The sequence below is a fragment of the Artemia franciscana genome, unplaced genomic scaffold, assembly GCF_032884065.1.
Source record: "Artemia franciscana unplaced genomic scaffold, ASM3288406v1 PGA_scaffold_23, whole genome shotgun sequence".
Classification (NCBI taxonomy): Eukaryota; Metazoa; Arthropoda; class Branchiopoda; order Anostraca; family Artemiidae; genus Artemia; species Artemia franciscana.
The window spans coordinates 322,911-341,418 of NW_027062649.1; the positions used below are offsets into that span (position 1 = coordinate 322,911).

Sequence of the window (18,508 nt, forward strand, 5' to 3'; positions counted from 1 at the left end):
GGGACACAGGGAATATAAATGACGACCGGGACACAGGGACATATCATTAGAATAATGAGGTATAGATCTGAATACGAATAATTTTTCCCATGGACAATTATATGTTGCATGTTCAAGAGTCAGTAAACCTGACAATCTATTTATATGCACAGACATTAAGACAGCGAAGAATGTTGTATATTCCGCCCCCCCCCCGCACGCGTAAGTCGTTACGCACCATATTAGTTACGCGCCATTGTAGTTGTGTTCCTGTGTCCCACCTGTGAATAGAGATAGATATAAATATATGTTTTTAACTACGTAAAACATGTGAATATACAACATTCTTCGCTGTCCCATTGTCTGTGCATATAAATAGATTGTCAGGTTTACTGACTCTTGAACATGCAACATATAATTGTCCATGGGAAAACCAATCCATATTCAGATCTATACCTCATTATTCTAATGATGTGTCCCGGTCGTCATTTATATTCCCTTTGTCCCGGTCGTCATTTGTGCCCCGGTGTCCCAGTTTGTAATTTCTCTTTGAGTGTGCCGGTCGTCATTTATATTCCATGTGTCCCGGTCGTCATTTGTGTCCCGGTCTGTAATTTCTATTCGAACAATCCCTGTGTCCCGGTCGTCATTTATATATCCCGCCTGTGCCCCCCGGCGTCCCCGTTGTAGTTGTGTCCCTGTGTCCCGGTCGGCATTATATTCCCTGTGTCCCGGTCGTGATTTGTGTCCGGGTGTCCCAGTCTGTAATTTCTCTTTGAGGTTCCCGGTCGTCATTTATATTCCTTCTGTCTCGGTCGTCATTTGTGTCCCGGTCTGTAATTTCTCTTTGAGTGTTTTTTCTTTTTAGTTTTTTACCTTTTTTCTTTTTTCAGTTTTCTTTTTCTTCTTTATTTTTCAGCGTCACTATGAAGTACATATCGCCGAACCTTTGTTTTTTAACTTAAATCTGGTAGGCATTGATGACCTTATCCAAGTCAAAATCCCAAACCCAATCATCATCGCTATCATTTTCAGTTTTGATATGTTTTGACTCTCGCTGTCCATGTGGATTTTCATCTAACTGCGCGGTTTTGCGTTCTTTAGCCGCAAGCCTGTTTTCTTGCTGTTCTTGAGATTCCTCGGCACGCTTTCTTTTCTTACTTTCTCTATCAGCAGCAAGTTTTTTGGCATAGACTCTTTGAGCAGCTTCCTCGGCTGTTGCCATTGTAGGTTCTTCAGTTATTTTACAATTAAACATTTTTCCGTGAACGGATGTCTTAAATACCTTTAATGACGTCATCGTCATAAAAAACATGACGACAACTAACTTCATGACGTCAGTCGCCCCACCTGTGCCCCCGGCGTCCCCGTTGTAGTGGTGTCCCTGTGTCCCGGTGTCATTTATATTCCCTGTGTCCCGGTCGTGATTTGTGCCCGGGTGTCCCAGTTTGTAATTTCTCTTTGAGGTTCCCGGTCGTCATTTATATTCCCTCTGTCCTCGGTCGTCATTTGTGTCCCGGTCTGTAATTTCTCTTTGAGTGTTTTTTCTTTTTAGTTTTTTTTTAGTTTTTTACCTTTTTTCTTTTTTCAGTTTTTTCTTCTTTATTTTTCAGCGTCACTATGAAGTACATATCGCCAAACCTTTGTTTTTTTTTAACTTAAATCTGGTAGGCATTGATGACCTTATCCAAGTCAAAATCCCAAACCCAATCATCATCGCTATCATTTTCAATTTTGATATGTTTTGACTATCGCTGTCCATGTGGATTTCATCTAACTGCGCGGTTTTGCGTTCTTTAGCCGCAAGCCTGTTTTCCTTGCTGTTCTTGTGATTCCTCGGCACGCTTTCTTTTCTTACTTTCTCTATCAGCCGCAAGCCTGTTTTCTTGCTGTTCTTGTGATTCCTCGGCACGCTTTCTTTTCTTACTTTCTCTATCAGCAGCACGTTTTTTGGCATAGACTGTTTGAGCAGCTTCCTCGGCTGTTGCCATTGTAGGTTCTTCAGTCATTTTACAATTAAACATTTTTCCGTGAACGAATGTCTTAAATACCTTTAATGACGTCATCGTCATAACAAACATGACGACAACTAACTTCATGACGTCAGTCGACACACAAACATGACGTCACTCGACACACACACACACACACACACACACACACACACCCACACACACACACACACACACAGACAACTTATTTTTATATATATAGAAGATATATATATATATATATATATATATATATAATATATATATATATATATATATATATTTATATATATATATATATTATATATATATATTCACAAGTGGGACACAGGGACACAACTACAATGGCGCGTAACGACTTACACGCGCGGGGGGGGGGCATGGGGGCGCAAAGAGCCCCCCAACAACTAGGTGTTGCGCTTGACGCCACCCCAACAGCTAGTAATTTATAAATTCAATAGAAACTAAAAATAATGGGTCGATAATATCACTGGAAAAGAACATTTTGATATCTTTAACTATAGTAAAAACTATCGCAATCTATGAATTTAGTTGGTAGACAGCAGCACTGGGGGGGGGGGTGCCGTTAAACCTCCTTTTTGATTTTAAACCATTAAGGAAGAAAAGAATAATGTCAAGTATCTTTTCATATGAAAGTGCGCTAAGGACAATTTTCGTCTGGAGATATCCGCAAGAATTTTTTCGTGTTTCCTTGTTGGGGGGGGGGGTATCTTACGTAGGAATAACTGTTTTTCCACGGAGGGGGCCCGATGCCCTGGTATTACTTAAAAATAATTAGAAACTAAATAAAAAGCAACTTTTTTTTTAACTCAAAGTAAGGAGCAGCACCAAAACTTATAACGAATAGAAGGTACTGCATATGTAAGGGTATCCTCAATACCTTGTTCTTTACGCTAAAGTTCGACTGCTTGTCCCAATTCCTTAACAGCGACTCCAGAAACACATCGGTCGTTTAATTAGGATAATAAGCTTTTTTTAATGTTCAATCAAGCGGAAAGAGAGGGATGAGGAGAGAGCAGCCCCCCCATATAAACGATAATTTCTGTTAATTTTAAGTTTTATATTGCTCCTTAGTATCAATTGAAAAAAAAAAACTTTTTTTTATATGTAATCATTCAAAATGATTGGCAAACAGAGACATTTATTATCTTTGTTCTTGTCTTAACTATTTTAATTGACTTGATATTTCGTGAAATTATGTGCAGTGGAATACAATTTTGTAAGAGCTATTATGAAGGATGGATAGCTCAGTGGTTAGCGCTCCAGAATTGGGTTCGAATCCTGGTGTCGTAGGCTTACGATGATACAAATCATCGGTCAGCATAGTATTTGTTTTGTTTTCTTTAAGTTATTGTGGGTAGGCTATTGTGCAAGGAGGAGGAGGGGTATCACATGCCTGAATGACCGCATTTAAATGCCTAAGTTGTCTAACTTTCCATGGGCATTCACATGTATGCAGCTTTGGATATGTGTAAGGTCGCTGCAGGATGATACCTCCTATGTTATTATAGAGAAATATTTCTGATATTTATCTTATAGTTTTATTTATCTAAATTGATTTAATTTATATTATAGTTATTAATTTTAAAAAGAAATATTCGAAACAGTTTTTTCAAAGAAAAATAAAGAGCTGCACAGTAATTTGTTTTGTTTTTTTCAGTAAAGTGCAAATTATTTGTTGATTTTGAGAAGGTAGGGGAGTTGTCAGCCCTAGTCAAGTTAATTTTGTCTCGTTTTGATTTTGACTTTACATTTTTTTATTGATGTACTTATTTCATTGTTATTTTTTTTTTCATCAAAAATTTGATTATCTTAGAAAAGTATTATCGGAGGTTTTATATTTTTTCTCAGCTTACTCTAAATAAACTAATAACACCACTGAGGTAGCAATTGGTGTTGAATCCTTGCGAGCCCCCTAATTCTGATATCATATGATATCAGCAGAGGTAGCTAAGCCCTTGGTTATCAAAACTTAAAAACGGCTAATAATTCATGCCATTAAATACGCAACTAAATGAGATCCAGCAACTCTATGAAGTAATATCTGTCAATTCAACAGTAATTTGAAGTACCAAAATTTTTGCTTCAGAATTTCGAAAAAAAAAAACCAAAATCCTTGTAAAAATTGCGTTTGATCCAAAAGTTCATTATTCGAATCGCCCTGTTCTAAAGCCCCTCATTTGATGGGTTAGCCCACCAAACTCTCTACAACAAATAACCACGGGTACTATTACGTCTTCTTTTTGTTATCTTTATTATACCGATGTCCCTCAGCCGATAAATAAAAGTTCAAATAGGGATAAAACCTATAATAGACAGTGATAACTTTCAAAGAAAAATATTAGATATTTCGGTCACTGTATATGTGACCAAAATATCTAGTATTTTATTGTGAAATCTATCACTGCTTATTGAAGGATTTTATCCCTATTTCAATTTTTATTTAACGTCATGGAAAGGCAGAGTGGGTTTTCAAAATTATCCATGTCCTCAGATGATCGTTGAATTGCTATGTGGGACAAAACGACAGTTTTAGTGCCATCTCTGGAACAGTTGGAGTTCCGAGGCTGGAAAAGACTCTCTTTATTGCCTTGTGGCATATTGCTCTGGGTCTCGACTACAGACTGTAATAAGCTATTGACACGTACTTTCGGCAGTAAACTTTACACGAGGTAAAGGCAGTATTTATGCTATTGAGTTTGATGAAACAACTAATTCTAATAGTAAGATAGAGTTGCAAACCCAAATCCAATTGTCGTCTTTAGAGGACCAACGCTTGTGGAAAGACATTTCAAAACAAGCTTTATCGGTCACACTACAGCTTAGGATTTAAAGACTGAAATGCTTTCTGAAATCGCTAGTTGCGGTTTATCCCTTTCGAAACGGTTTACATCGAGTAGTGATGGATCGAACGCCATCAACAATCGTCACTTGATGTTGAGATATTCACTACATGGAGAATGCTTTTAGAAAGGGTCTTATTGAATTTGGCGAAACTTGTCCAGATATAATCATAAGAGTATATTATTTTTTCTTTGGCTGGCTTTTTATGGCTTTAAATGAATAAAAAGTACCAACCACAGCTAATGCTTAAAACCTTTTAAAATAGGATAAATAATCTCAAATGCATCATAAATTTCTTGTCTAGTTTTGGCACCGGTGATGATTACATTTCCATTAGCAAAAAATTTTAAGGACAACCTTTGGTTTGACCATTCTATACACCAGCCCAGGGAAAAGCTCAGGTTCGTATTTGATAAAACTTTTCATGGCCTCGCACCAAGGCATCTCTAAACGTATTGAAAACTTGACATACAGGAGCCAACCATATTTTTGAATCTTGAAATTCAAGATTTTAGTAGCGAAGCCCAGTTTTTGTACAATTCTGGCATATTTTCTTGCAGCCAATCGCGAGACTTCTTCTGAGTTACCTCCAGTGCAGACCATTTTTCCAGTGCTGAAAATCAATGCTGTGGTCTTATGGTCTTTTAACCTCATAATAACGGCGGGATGCGATTTTGGATTATATTCTATGTTTCGCGCTTGACTACAAATCTTCTTTTAAGTTCAATTTACATCCAAGATCTACAGTAGATACAACGTTCTGAATAGCAGGAATAATAGAGTCACCTTGATAGCTGGATGTACGTACAACTGCAGGCACAGATGTAGCTGAGCGATATATACTCATTGATTTCTCATTCTGTCTTGGTACAACCGAAGACATCAAATCATCTTCCTGAATTTGTGATATATTGGAATGATGCAAGTGGGGCAAGTTATTTGCAAACTCAGTAATCATTTTCATACTTGTACTGCAATAGTCATGGTCTACTGGAGACTGTGGAAAATTAGGTCCAGACCTGGGAATCACGGTCATACTCGTATTGCAGTAATCATGGACTGCTGGAGACATCATATGATTAGCGTCAATTGGTGATATATTGGAATTCTGCAAGCGTAGCAAGTTAACAAAATACTTAGTAAAGCTCATACTTTTGACTTTTACGCACATATGTTTCTCAACTAACTGATGTTGCATGGAGAACCGCAAGATATACATATATATATACTGAAAATGACGTCATGTTCAGTAAAAGAATGACGTGATTTTCTTTACACACAACTATGATACTCATGCAATTTGAAATAAATGAAACTAAAATGACGTCACACTAACAGTACTGACATGGTGCATGCAAAAGAAGAATATAATTTGAAAATGCCAAGATATACCTGAGATATATACAAGCCTGACATATACATTACATATAAATGCCAAAATACACCCAAGAGCAATGTCAATTGTCATCTACTGAACTTAAAAAAACAACTTTTACTTCAAAGAAGTAAAATTCATTAAATTAGTTAATTAATTAATATTAACGAACTTTATTATTATAATTATTTACAACAAAATATAAAGAGTAAAATTCATTATATATATGGCCATAATGAAGGTTAAAGCTGATCATTTATTTAGACTCAGAAAGACAAATACATACATTCAGTTACGTTACGTTACGTAATAGTCGAGATACGTTCAGGGGAAGTTCTGGCCTCTCTCGCACTCGGGGTGAAATCCCCCCCCCCGTCTCAGAAAAGCATCACGCCAAATCTTAACAAAACTTTCATTTGTTACAATTCCACAAAATTATCATTTATTGCAAATACAAAATATTAAAATTACTTAAATTTGATCTACCCACTTATATTTTCAAGGCACGGTGATTAAGATATGGTAAAAAGAAAATGGTACTAATCTGTTATAGCTACAATACTCAAGTTCTTAGTCTGACAGAAGCAGTTTCTTTCTGTAATTACATAAAAAAAAAACAGTTTTTTTTAACTGAAAGTAAGGAGCGACATTAAAACTTAAAACGAACAGAAATCACTCCGTATATAAAATGGATTGTCCCCTCCGCAATCCCTCGCTCTTTACGCTAAAGCTTTTAATTTTTTTAAAAAGCAGAATTGTGGCAAAGAGTCAAACTTTAGCGTAAAGAGCGAGGGATTGCGGAGGGGACAACCCATTGTGGATGTAACCCATTGTGGATTTCAGCCACACTGACGTCTAAGATTAATTATAACATCAAAGATCATAATCAACAAGGTTAGTGATTAAACTGAAAGTGGAAAATTCCGCCAGACTAAAGGCTGGCCCTCCTCAGCAAGAAACTTTCTTATTTAAGTAAACAATGCATCGGTGAAAGTAATAGGCTTGCAGTAATTTCAAATCAATTGGATAGAATGGATTATGTTGGACATAATGGATTATTATGGCCAGCAAAGGGCCCTTTGTGGTGGAAGCTTGACCCCCCCTGAGAAATCAGGGGGTGGGCATTTGCCCACCCCTGACCCCCCCCCCCCCCAAATGGCACCTCTGACAGCGCCCTCTATTATATTAGGAGAATTTTTTACAAAAATGGCTATAACTAATGGAAATTTTGCACGCATAAAATGTCTGGGCCCCAGGTAAGTGTCTAGGAACATCTCTGTCCAGAACACACTCTTTACTTGCGTACCAAACAAGACTTTTCTTAATAGGGATAAATTGTTTTATTGACTCTTAGGAATAATAATAGTAAAAAGTTTATAGACAGGGTGAATAATAATTACGTGAAGAATAAATTATTTAAGAGTTCTGGTCTGTTGAGCAAGCAGAGATACATATAGAAAGGGAACACATTTGACGAAGGGGGAGGGGAGAAGGGACTAAAACGAATTTACCATGACAACGAAAGAAGGAAGAAATAATTTGAAAGACTAACCTTTCTATCATAATAAAATGATCATTCTTACCTATGGATTGTGGTGTTTTGTATGTTTTTAGGATCTATTTCTTCATTGAACAACAGAACAATATTAGCCCCTGTTTCATTTTTTTTTTAAATCCTTTGCGGGGCAAATAATTGATTCATTATGTATCTATCAATAGAAGTTTTGAATGTGTTTTCTTAATTAGTTTTTGCTCTAACAACTTTGTTTAGCTCTCTGTATAAGTTCAAACTACCGATTTCCTTTTCTTTATGCATCAGCTAGTTCTAGTTCAACCCATCCCCATTCGGCTCAATCCTCATATGTCTCACCGTTCATGTAATTCAATCCCCGTCTAGCTCCACCCGGATGCAATTCATCCCCCTTTCACCTCAACCTCTGGTCAACCTAACCTACATAGCTCAATCTCGTTTAACCCAACTGCAATGTAATTCAATCCCACTTTAATCTAATCTCACTTAACTCAACTCCCATGTAACTTAATTCTCATTGCGCTTGGCCCATTCAATCCAACCTCATGTCACTCTGCAGCCCGTATTACTGAGCCCTGATTCAAATCAACCCCTAAGCAAATTTTTGATTAAAGTGGAAAGCTCATAGTGTACAATAATATAAGACAAAAAGCTGTTTCATGTCCTAATTTTGGCAACATATCCGTTCCTTAAAGTCTCTTTTAATTCGCAAAATTTATTGGGTTGCTCAAATAGGTAAATTTGTCGAGTTCAGAATTAATTCGTGACCTGAAAGATAACCATTCATTTCGTCATTCGATTCAGTTTCATGATACAAAAAAAGGATCTCGAGTCCTGTTTCAGGCCATAGATCCTTCCCTGAAAACTTGTTTCAGTTTGAAAAAGTTAACAAAATGGGTAAGTTTGTCGAGTTCTCTGTTAATTCGTTAGTTCAACAGTAATTACTCAATCCACTATTCAACGCTTTTTATGAATATAATGATTGTTCCCATTATCATTACGTCCCAAGCTCTGTTTGGTCGACAAGCTTGCTACTTGTCCCTATATAAAAAAAAGACCCAACAACCGAAATGTCAATTTGACGCCTTATATGCCAAAAATTGCTGTGAAGGATCTATCTCCTTTTTATATATTACTAGCTGTTGGGGTGGCGCTTCGCGCCACCCCAACACCTAGTTGGTGGGGGCGCTTCGCGCCCCCCCCAAGCCCCCCCGCGCGCGTAAGTCGTTACGCGCCATAATAGTTACGCGCCATTGTAGTTGTGTCCCTATGTTATATAAACTTGCGAATATACAACATTCTTTGCTGTCCCATTGTCTTTGCATATAAATAGATTGTCAGGTTATCCCCCTGTTTCCCCCGGTGTCCCCGTTGTAGTTGTGTCCCTGTGTCCCGGTCGTCATTTATATTCCCTGTGTCCCGGGTCCCGGTCATCATTTGTATCCCGGTGTCCCGGTCTGTATATACATTCGTTTTTTAGTTTTGTTTTTCTCCTTTATTTTTTTCCTTTTTTTTCTTTTTTAGCTTATTTAGATTTTTAGATTTTTTAGTTTTTTTTTATTAGTTTTTAGTTTTTATTTCTTTTTAGTTTTTTTGTCCCGGTCGTCATTTATATCCCCCTGTTTCCCCCGGTGTCCCCGTTGTAGTTGTGTCCCTGTGTCCCGGTCGTTATTTATTTTTTAGTTTTTTACCTTTTTTTAGTTTTTTTAGTTTTTTAGCTTTTTTATTTTTTTTATTAGTTTTTAGTTTTTTTGTAGTTTTTGCCTTTTTTTTAGTTTTTTTAGTTTTTTAGCTTTTTTATTAGTTTTTAGTTTTTTTTGTAGTTTTTGCCTTTTTTTAGTTTTTTTAGTTTTTTAGCTTTTTTATTTTTTTTATTAGTTTTTAGTTTTTTTTGTAGTTTTTGCCTTTTTTTAGTTTTTTCAGTTTTGACGTCACCTGATCCAGTTTTTTCAGGTGACGTCACCTGATCCACGATCCACAGATCCACAGACAACTTATTTTTATATATATAGATAGTTTTTTTTTTTTTACTTATGTCCTGGTCGTCATTTATACTCCCTGTGTCCCCGGTGCTTTGTTGATTGCTAATCGAACATTCCTTTTGTCCTGGTCGCTTTCTCTTTGAGTGTCGTCATTTATTAGTTTTTTCCTTTTTTTTTTTTAGTTTTTTATTGGTTTTTACCTTTATTTTAGCTTATTTTTCAGTTTTTTCCTTTTTTTTAGTTGTTTTTTATTTTTTATTTTTTTTATTTTTTTACCTTTTTTTAGTTTTTTTAGTTTTTTTAGTTTTTTAGCTTTTTTACTTTTTTTATTAGTTTTTTAGTTTTTTTTTTGTAGTTTTTGCCTTTTTTTAGTTTTTTCAGTTTTTTTTTTTAGTTTTTTATTGGTTTTTACCTTTATAGTTTTTTTAGTTTTTTAGCTTTTTTATTTTTTTTATTAGTTTTTAGTTTTTTTTTGTAGTTTTTGCCTTTTTTTAGTTTTTTTCAGTTTTGACGTCACCTAATCCAGTTTTTTCAGGTGACGTCACCTGACACATCCATCCACACATCCATCCACACATCCACAGACAGACAACTTATTTTTATATATATAGATATATATCAGCCCCCTGTTCCCTAATGTCTGAATATAGCCACGACCATAAAAAAAGCTCCACAATTTCGTTGGATTACATTATTTCGATTATGTTATAGCATAGAACATAAGGGAAACCTTTTTGATGTGTCACAGCTTAATTTCTGATTAAATCTAATTTCTGTCTTTGATAAGCTTTGAGCAAGGCGGGTGAGGGGGAAAGACCCTCCCCTTTTCTTCCTCTAATTGGTTTAGTCTATTTTGCAGATGATTGGCTAGATCAGCATGTCTTGGGACAGTTCTTATTTTCAATATCTCTATATCAAAGCTTACCAGAAAAATATTTGTTTGTCAAACAGAAAAATAAAGCCTAATAATTCAGCATTACAATGTAATGTTAAATTTTATTCTTCAACTCAATGACTAAAAAATGTTAATTTTACCTTCACAAGTTCCAGCTCCAAAGGTCTTGCTGCGTGCCTACAGCCTGTCCCTTTAGAGACAGGGTCTGATAGCTTTGACCACCACTAGGTCCCTAAACGCCCAAAAACTGAAGAAGGAGGCACCTGGAAGCGTCTAAAATAGCTTTCAGTCCCTAAAAGTACCCTTTTGCTAGATCGGTCTATGACTAAGCATCGGCACTGTTTCTGTTTTTCAGAAAAACAGAAACGTATAAAAACAGATGAAAAAAAAAAAAAAAAAAAAATAGAAACAGGTCCGTCGAAAAAAAGGGACTTGTCTCTACACTCTGTTCTGTTTTTTTTTTTTTGGAAATAGCAGAAAACAGTAGTTTTTTTCGTTTACCTTCCTCTTTTTTAAGATGTTGCACCCTGTCATCTATCCTGGGCGAATTATGCGCCATAATTCCCAGGCTTGCACAAAGAAACCATTATGAAATCATCCTAAATCCACTAGTCCATCTTACTTTTAATCAACTACAAATCAAAATTTTAATCAAAAGATTGTTTCCTGTTTTTACATTTTGACAGGCCAATGTGGTTTAAGAAATTATATCGGAATAGATATATTTTAAAAGTGCTAGAAACTTTAGCGTGAAGAGGAAGGTATTGAGAAGGGTGGAACCCCTCCATATACGGAGTAATACCTCTTCGTTTTGAGTTTTAATGTTGCTTCTTACTTTCAGTTGAAGAACATTTTTATTTAATGCCGAGAAGAATCGTTCATTACTGGCTGTATTCATAGGAAAAGTAGCGAGGTCAAATAAAATTTTAATACCTCGGAGTGGATTCATTTTTAACGTGCCACATTTTGAAAGGCACAACTTTTCAAGAGAAAGTTGGGATTCTGGGCACAGTCATCGAGAACCACTTGATAAAGACGAAATACATTTTCAACTTTCGAAAATTCGACAAAATCGGAACTTGAAGGGTAGAAGGCAGATAAAGGGTCAAACAGAGGCACATTTTCCACGAAAACGTTGGTCCATCTTGCTTGTGAAACGGTCTATCAACTCAGAGTACAGAAACTTACTGGAGCCTAATCGAACTGGGTGACTGATTCTGCGTTTAACGGTTGTTGAATTTGAAAGAGTTTTTGAGACGAGTGTGAATGGTTTGACGTCTCCTGCTCCGAGCACTGGTTTTGGATTTTGAAGATTTTGATTCCTGGATATTGTTTTAAGCCAAGAATTCGGTTATTTTTTTGCTAAAGTTTGATTCGTTATCATTTTTCAGCTTTTGTAATTTTTCGTATATCCCACAAATTTGTGCAATTGCCTGTGCAATTGCCCGGACAATAACTTACAGGAAGCTAAAAAAATCTTCTAACAGCTTCAGTACCAAAATTAATTTTCAAAAGACGCGTAAGACCAGTGGCTCCACTAGTAAAACCACTATTGTATGCCCCTGATCCCCAAATCAGGACTATGGAACGCGGGCATTTACATTAGCCTATGGCTGTGTCTGTTTTTGAGCAAAAACCAAATTGCAAGGTCACTCCTGCTGGACCTTTTTTTCTTGAGAAAGCAGGGAGGTTGTAAGCCCTACTCATTTTAATATCTGCTCGTTTTGTATTTGAATCGGTTATTTATTGTAATTTCTGTTCGTTTTAGGTTTCATTTATTTTTGAATGCTAATTTGTGGTTGTATTACGCTTGGTACATTATTTGACTTAATTTCTGCTCATTTTTGGATTAATGGATTCTTTATATTTCTTAAAAAAAACTTATTTTGTGGAAAACGTTTCTTAAAATTTTAAGCCAAATTTTGAGGAGAAATAATCTGTAGAACTCCAAATTTAAAAAATAAAGAAAAGCAAGTTTCAAATGTAACTGTCAGGAAGTAATATAGATTTATGATAAAATGGTGTGGTTACATTCGAGTTACACTTGTAACCAAAACTAAAATCGTCCAGGAATACAGTGCTGATATTGTACCTCGTTCGTTATTTACTAAGTTGATTAATATTTATTTAATTTTTCTACCATGCTGGTCACACAATTCTGTAATGGCAAAATAAGGTAAAATTCATTTTGGGTAGGGGAACGGATGATATGGGGACTGCAAAGCAAAGGCTTATTTTCAAATTAAGGATTTGATCATTCGATTTCCTTTTTTACATAGTTGTACTTGTCTTCTTATAATGTTTATTTCGTTCTTCCAAATATACATAATTTCCCCGTATCATTTTTATTCAACCGTAGCAAAAGCAAGTTTTTCTTGAAAAAAGTAAAGAGCGAAAAAAAAACAGAAATTTTAACAAACAATGAATGAAAAAAAAAGATATTAAACTTAATAAAACAACGAAACTAAGGAGAAACTTATGATATATAAAAAATAAAACTCATATTCAACTGAAACTCAAAACGAACAAAAATTACTAGATATATGATCTGGGAAATCGTCCCCGTTGTACCCCAATTACAGTTTATAAAAACAGACATTAAAACACAAAAATTAAAGTTAGAAGAGACAGATAATAGATTTAATAAAAAAGGAAACGAATGCTTTTTAATGATGCTCCTTGCTTTCAATTTTAAAAACTTTTTTTTTATTTCTAGCGGCTTTTCTAACCACGTCGAGAGATCCCCTTAACCCCCCCCCCCCCGAGTGAAATCTCTTGGAAAATTCACCCCCCTCCCCCAACCGAACAAAATTCCTGATATTATCCAATAAAAATACTATTTACGTAAATTACCACCTTTTCCCTAGGGATTCCCTTCATCCTCACAGGCATAGTTCATGACTAGCTATGAATCAAATGGCAAGCTATTTAGAAAAAAAATTATTAGATGTCTTTGGAGAAAAAAGGGGTGTTGGAATCTAGCTGCCCTCCAATGTTTTTGACCTCTTAAAACGGGCACTAAAACTTTCGAATTCCGTTTGGGAGAGCCCTCTTTCGATCTTCTAGTATCATTAGTTCGATACCATCACCCATGAAAAAAAAAAACACACATCCGTAATCTTTCTTCAGGAAAATATTCAAAATTTCACATTTTTTGTAGATGCGCGCTTGATACCTCTACAGTAGGGTTCTCAGTTGGCTGAATCTGATGCTGCCATTTTCATTAGGATTGCCTCATTTTTTTGGAGACCTTTCCCCCTTTTTTTCGAAAATTAGTCAAATTTTCTCAGGTATGTAGCTTTTGATGGGTATCATTAAACGTAATGAATTTTACATATTTGGGATAAACATGAAAATCAACATTACTTTTTGAGGTTTTTTTTTTCAACCAATTCTTTCTAGAACTGGAATCGCATCTTCATGCTCCACAACACTTTTGGAATAATCCTCCTTGGCGTGGCATCCCCTTCTTTCTAGAGAACTATTTAATACACTAAAGTCCGTTCAAATTATCTCATAATTCTATACTTCTTCCTTTTTAAAGCTTCCTGCCATACCACCCTAAAAGGACAACATTTGTTTTCGGTGTGACAAATCCTCCTTCACTAACATCCTCACAGAGGACTAAACTTCACTCACTAAATTTCAAAATTTAAAACCTCACTAAAAAAAAAAAAAAAAAACCTCACTAAATTTCAAAATACAACAAGACCACTTGTAGGCCTCTCAGCCGTTCCAACATACCAATTCGTATCGCTAGGGATCGAAGAAGCTACAATTTTAATTAACAAAGTGTCAAACAAATACTAATAATAAAATAACATCATTCCTTAAATACGAATTATTTTTTTCGTCCCTTTTCTTGACTTCTTTTATTGTCACTTTTCTTTTGTTCTTACATACTTTAATTTATTTTTTTTTATTTATACTCCTTTTTGACGCACCTCAAGCTCATGATTCTGGTTTCACGTTTTTTTTTTTTAGCTTAACACTTTTTGTTTGTTATCGCTTGTTTGTTACTTCTTTTTATGTCCATGCTTCATCTATTAAGCTTTAAATTGTTTGTCACTGGAATACGTATTCGTGTTTATTAAATTATGATAACCGACAATTAAGCATTATTATCTTATATTATTGTCTAACTCAAACTGTCACTTCTTTCAAAAAATATGCGTAAAAGCGAAAAATACAAATGAAAAAAATATATATATTTAAATTCCCGAGAAAAATAATACTTCCCTGCGATTAATAACTGCGGAATATTGGAACTGTATAAAGAATAGACAACAAAAGAAAGCAAATGTATACTATTCAGATATTCATAGCCCCCCCCCCAATAAATAAAAATAAAAACATAGCAAATGTTCTAATTAAGGCGTTTCAGTTTACACAATCAAAAACCATTATATTTTTTTATATTAATTAAAACTTACAATGGTTCGGGTTGAAAAATAACAATTTCTTCTCTAAATGGTACACTTGAATCCCAGCAGCTGCGTTCACAAGTTAGTATGAGAATTGTGCCAAAGTCCAATTGAACATTAACGTCTTCAAGACTGTTTTTGCCGATTGCCTTAAGACATCTATTCAAATAAGGCATGAGTTGCAATTCAAAGATGGCAGGATGACCACAGGTTCTACATAACCATTTTTGGCCTTTGATCTCTTTGAGCAGAGCAGCTCCCTTTCCACGGTCTTGCGAATACCTAAAAAAAAAGAAACAGACCATGCTTAATTCAATACGTATCTTAAGCATTTCAAGGGACCCAAGCTCTGAATAGGGGGAGGTGGAGGTGAGTTGCTACTGAGATGAGTTGTCAATAGTAGCAGTGGTAGGATATGCTAAAAGCAATACACAAAATTATCAAGCTCGTCAATTGAATTTCAGTTTAATTCAACTTGTCAACCGTGTCAAAGAACATGCTAAAAGTAAAAAGTTGTGTTAAATTTACCGTTTTAGAAAACCATATTTAATTCAATGAAAATGTTAGAGCCTTCTTAAGCGTTTAGAAAGTCAAGCTATGAATAGAATATGATGGAGCAGAAGCGTTTGTAGCTGAATGTGTTGTCACATGTAGTAGTAGCAGGAATAGTAAATGTTAAAATTAATGCAAAAAGTACCTTACAATGCAATCTCTTCAATTTACTTTCTCATTGTTGGATTTATAGTGTTGCAAAACCAACAATTTGGTTTTGTGCTTTGTTGCAACAAAATTGTCATGCGCGAAAGGTGCAGGAGACAATCAATACATGTTCCTTCTTTTCTTTTTTTTTTCTTTTTTGTCGAAACAAAGATATGCAATAGTGTAGCATAATGGATTCGACTATCCAATCCAGAAATCTTACATAGTTCTTCACACTATTTAAATCAGTATTAACGAAGTTGCTGTATCTCCTACGATCACTTAGATGGGCAATTCAACTTCACAATTTATCTGCTACATTATCTTACTTTCCAAATCCAAACCAGTGAATTGACGGACCAATCGAAAGATTCCAAAACAATCACTACTGCGAAAACAATGTATCTAAAGGACCATTTGGCTAGGAGTGCCTGAGTATGTCTTGATTTCAGACATTCTTAAAGTGGTTGATATCCCAGTCTATTGATTTTCTGAATATAATTATAAGCTTAAGAAAATGGGGTAATGAAAATTTTCTATTATATATCATATGATATAAAACAATATTTGCTCGAAACTTCCAGCACATTTAGAAAAAGTCTATTCTTTAGAGAAAATGGTCAATTTTTCGCAAACAAGTAGCTCCATGCGAACCAGTATAAAAACTGATCGGGATGTAATACTCATGAATACTTTTTTCTAATGGTGGCAAGTCCGGTCTTCATGCAGAATTGTTGAGTCTCTCCTTTAAAATTTGAAAAATGCAAATACACTGTTTTAGGATTGGACCACCAGACTCCCAAAGTCAAAGGGAGTCTACTTTGCTGTAAGCTATTCTCTAGCTCTCCAAGTAAATATCCAATCACATCAGATTATATCATAATTTCAAATCACCTTCCATACTCACGTAAACCGACAGTTCAGCAATAGTAATTTCAACTCACCTCAGTCAATCTTTGAACACCTTTAATATTGACAAAAAAAGGACCAGTAGCACTCGTTAGTAGACATAACAACGTATCATGATAAAAACCTCAACTTTATGTTGCCTTTAATAATCTTCACAATTTGGTAGAACGAGGATTCTGAATAGTTCTTAGTCACGCAAAGAAGCTCTTTCCAAAGTTTCAAATGCCACACAATCTCGTAAGCTCAACAAAAACCAATGGTGACAAAGGAATTGGAATGATCTGACACAATATTTATTCTTAGCATTAATAAAATCTATGATGACTCACAACCAAACTTCATACTATGCTCCATATATCAGTGGAATTACTTTCACAAATACAATAAGATTTAGACTTTCCAAGGGCTGTATCCAGGGGGGGGGGGTGGAGTGTCTGGATTTGAACTCCCCACTCATATTTTTGTCCAATTCGTAAAAATGTATACAAACAAACCTTTATGCGCTTAAAAAAAATTGTTAATGCCCCCCCCCCCAAAAAAAGCAAAATACCTGGATACGCCCTAGCATTTCCCATTGGCGGAATTAAAAAATCGTTTCTAGCCATGGGAGTTACAGTCCCGAGACACTGCTTTCTTCCGCTGGATTATACGTTCACTTGCCAAAGAACTAGTCAGGCGACCCTAACAAAAAAGAATAAATAAAAAAAACAACGACGAAGCAATAAAACTGAAATAAAAATAAAAAACGAGAGAAAAAAAGTATAAAGAAAAAATAAATTAAAATGAATAAGAAAAGTAAATAAAAAGATGAGGCATATACTCTTTTGTGAGGACAGCGAAAACAATATCTGCCCCCTTTTCCCAAGCAATAGAGTCTAAGTCACCTGACCCCGCACCAATTGTTTAGCAAATCCCCCTGACCCGAGACAAAACAAGGTATAAATTTCCAAACTCGCGAGTCTAGGGAGGGGTGAACTCTAGGGAGGTAATGCTTAAACAAATTCCCAAGCAACCTCTGAATCCCAGATGCAAGGTGAGGTGGTAAACACCCAGGTCCTTCTGCAAGAAAAAAATCAATATTTACCAAACTGCGTATAAAATTCCTCATCTTTCAATAAATATTACTAACTTTATACAATATCTTTAAAATGTATACAATACCCGATTAACTTCAGAAATAAAAACAAACAAATATATGTTCCATATAATTGTCGTAAACGAACCGACAAAGAGTACACTTACCCATATTGATACACGTCGCAAGATCACGTCAACAGGGACGTGTTACGTCTTACAGAGACTTTCTTATTTTATAAAGTAAGACTGTTACATCCAAAGATAGATGCTACTGCTACCACTACTGACAACTCACTGAAGCACCGAGCCACCTGAGGCCAACAGAACTGTACACGCTCCTCCTCTATTCCACTCGATTCAAAGCTTCATTCTCTATCCCTCCCATGAAGTTAAAAATTTCTTCTCAGTCCTTTATTATAACATCTTCTTACCTCATTCGGGGACAAACTGTTTTTCCTTTGTCCTCAAATGGATGACCAAAAACCATCTTGGCATTCTTTCATCCATCATCCGTAAAACAAGGCCTTCTTCCAGTTTTTAACCTTCTTCCATTATAGCCCTAGAAAGTAGGATCAAACCACATTTTTGCGCAGCTTATTGCTTGATATACGGTCAGTCAAGAATATATTCAAAAATATAATTACCACTACTGACAACTCACTGCTAAACCAAGCGACATGAGGCCAACAGAGTTTACGCACCTCCTCTTTCCCTATCTGTTCAAACTTCACTCTTTACCTTCCCATGAAGTTCCAATTTCTTCTAAGTCTTTTATTATAAC

At 35.5% G+C, this 18,508-nt stretch overlaps 1 protein-coding gene and 1 pseudogene across 2 annotated transcripts in view; both read right to left on the reverse strand.

Annotated features, from left to right (window-relative positions):
* The window catches only part of LOC136041458 (programmed cell death protein 2-like), a 113,396-nt gene that overhangs the window by 60,781 nt on the left and 34,107 nt on the right, over nucleotides 1–18,508 (reverse strand). For both annotated transcript variants that reach the window (XM_065726144.1, XM_065726143.1), the window contains exon 4: nucleotides 15,052–15,324. In XM_065726144.1, the coding sequence (XP_065582216.1) occupies nucleotides 15,052–15,324 (273 nt within the window). The remainder of the gene's footprint in view (nucleotides 1–15,051; nucleotides 15,325–18,508) is intronic.
* Nucleotides 4,739–7,286, reverse strand: LOC136041457 (uncharacterized; annotated as a pseudogene).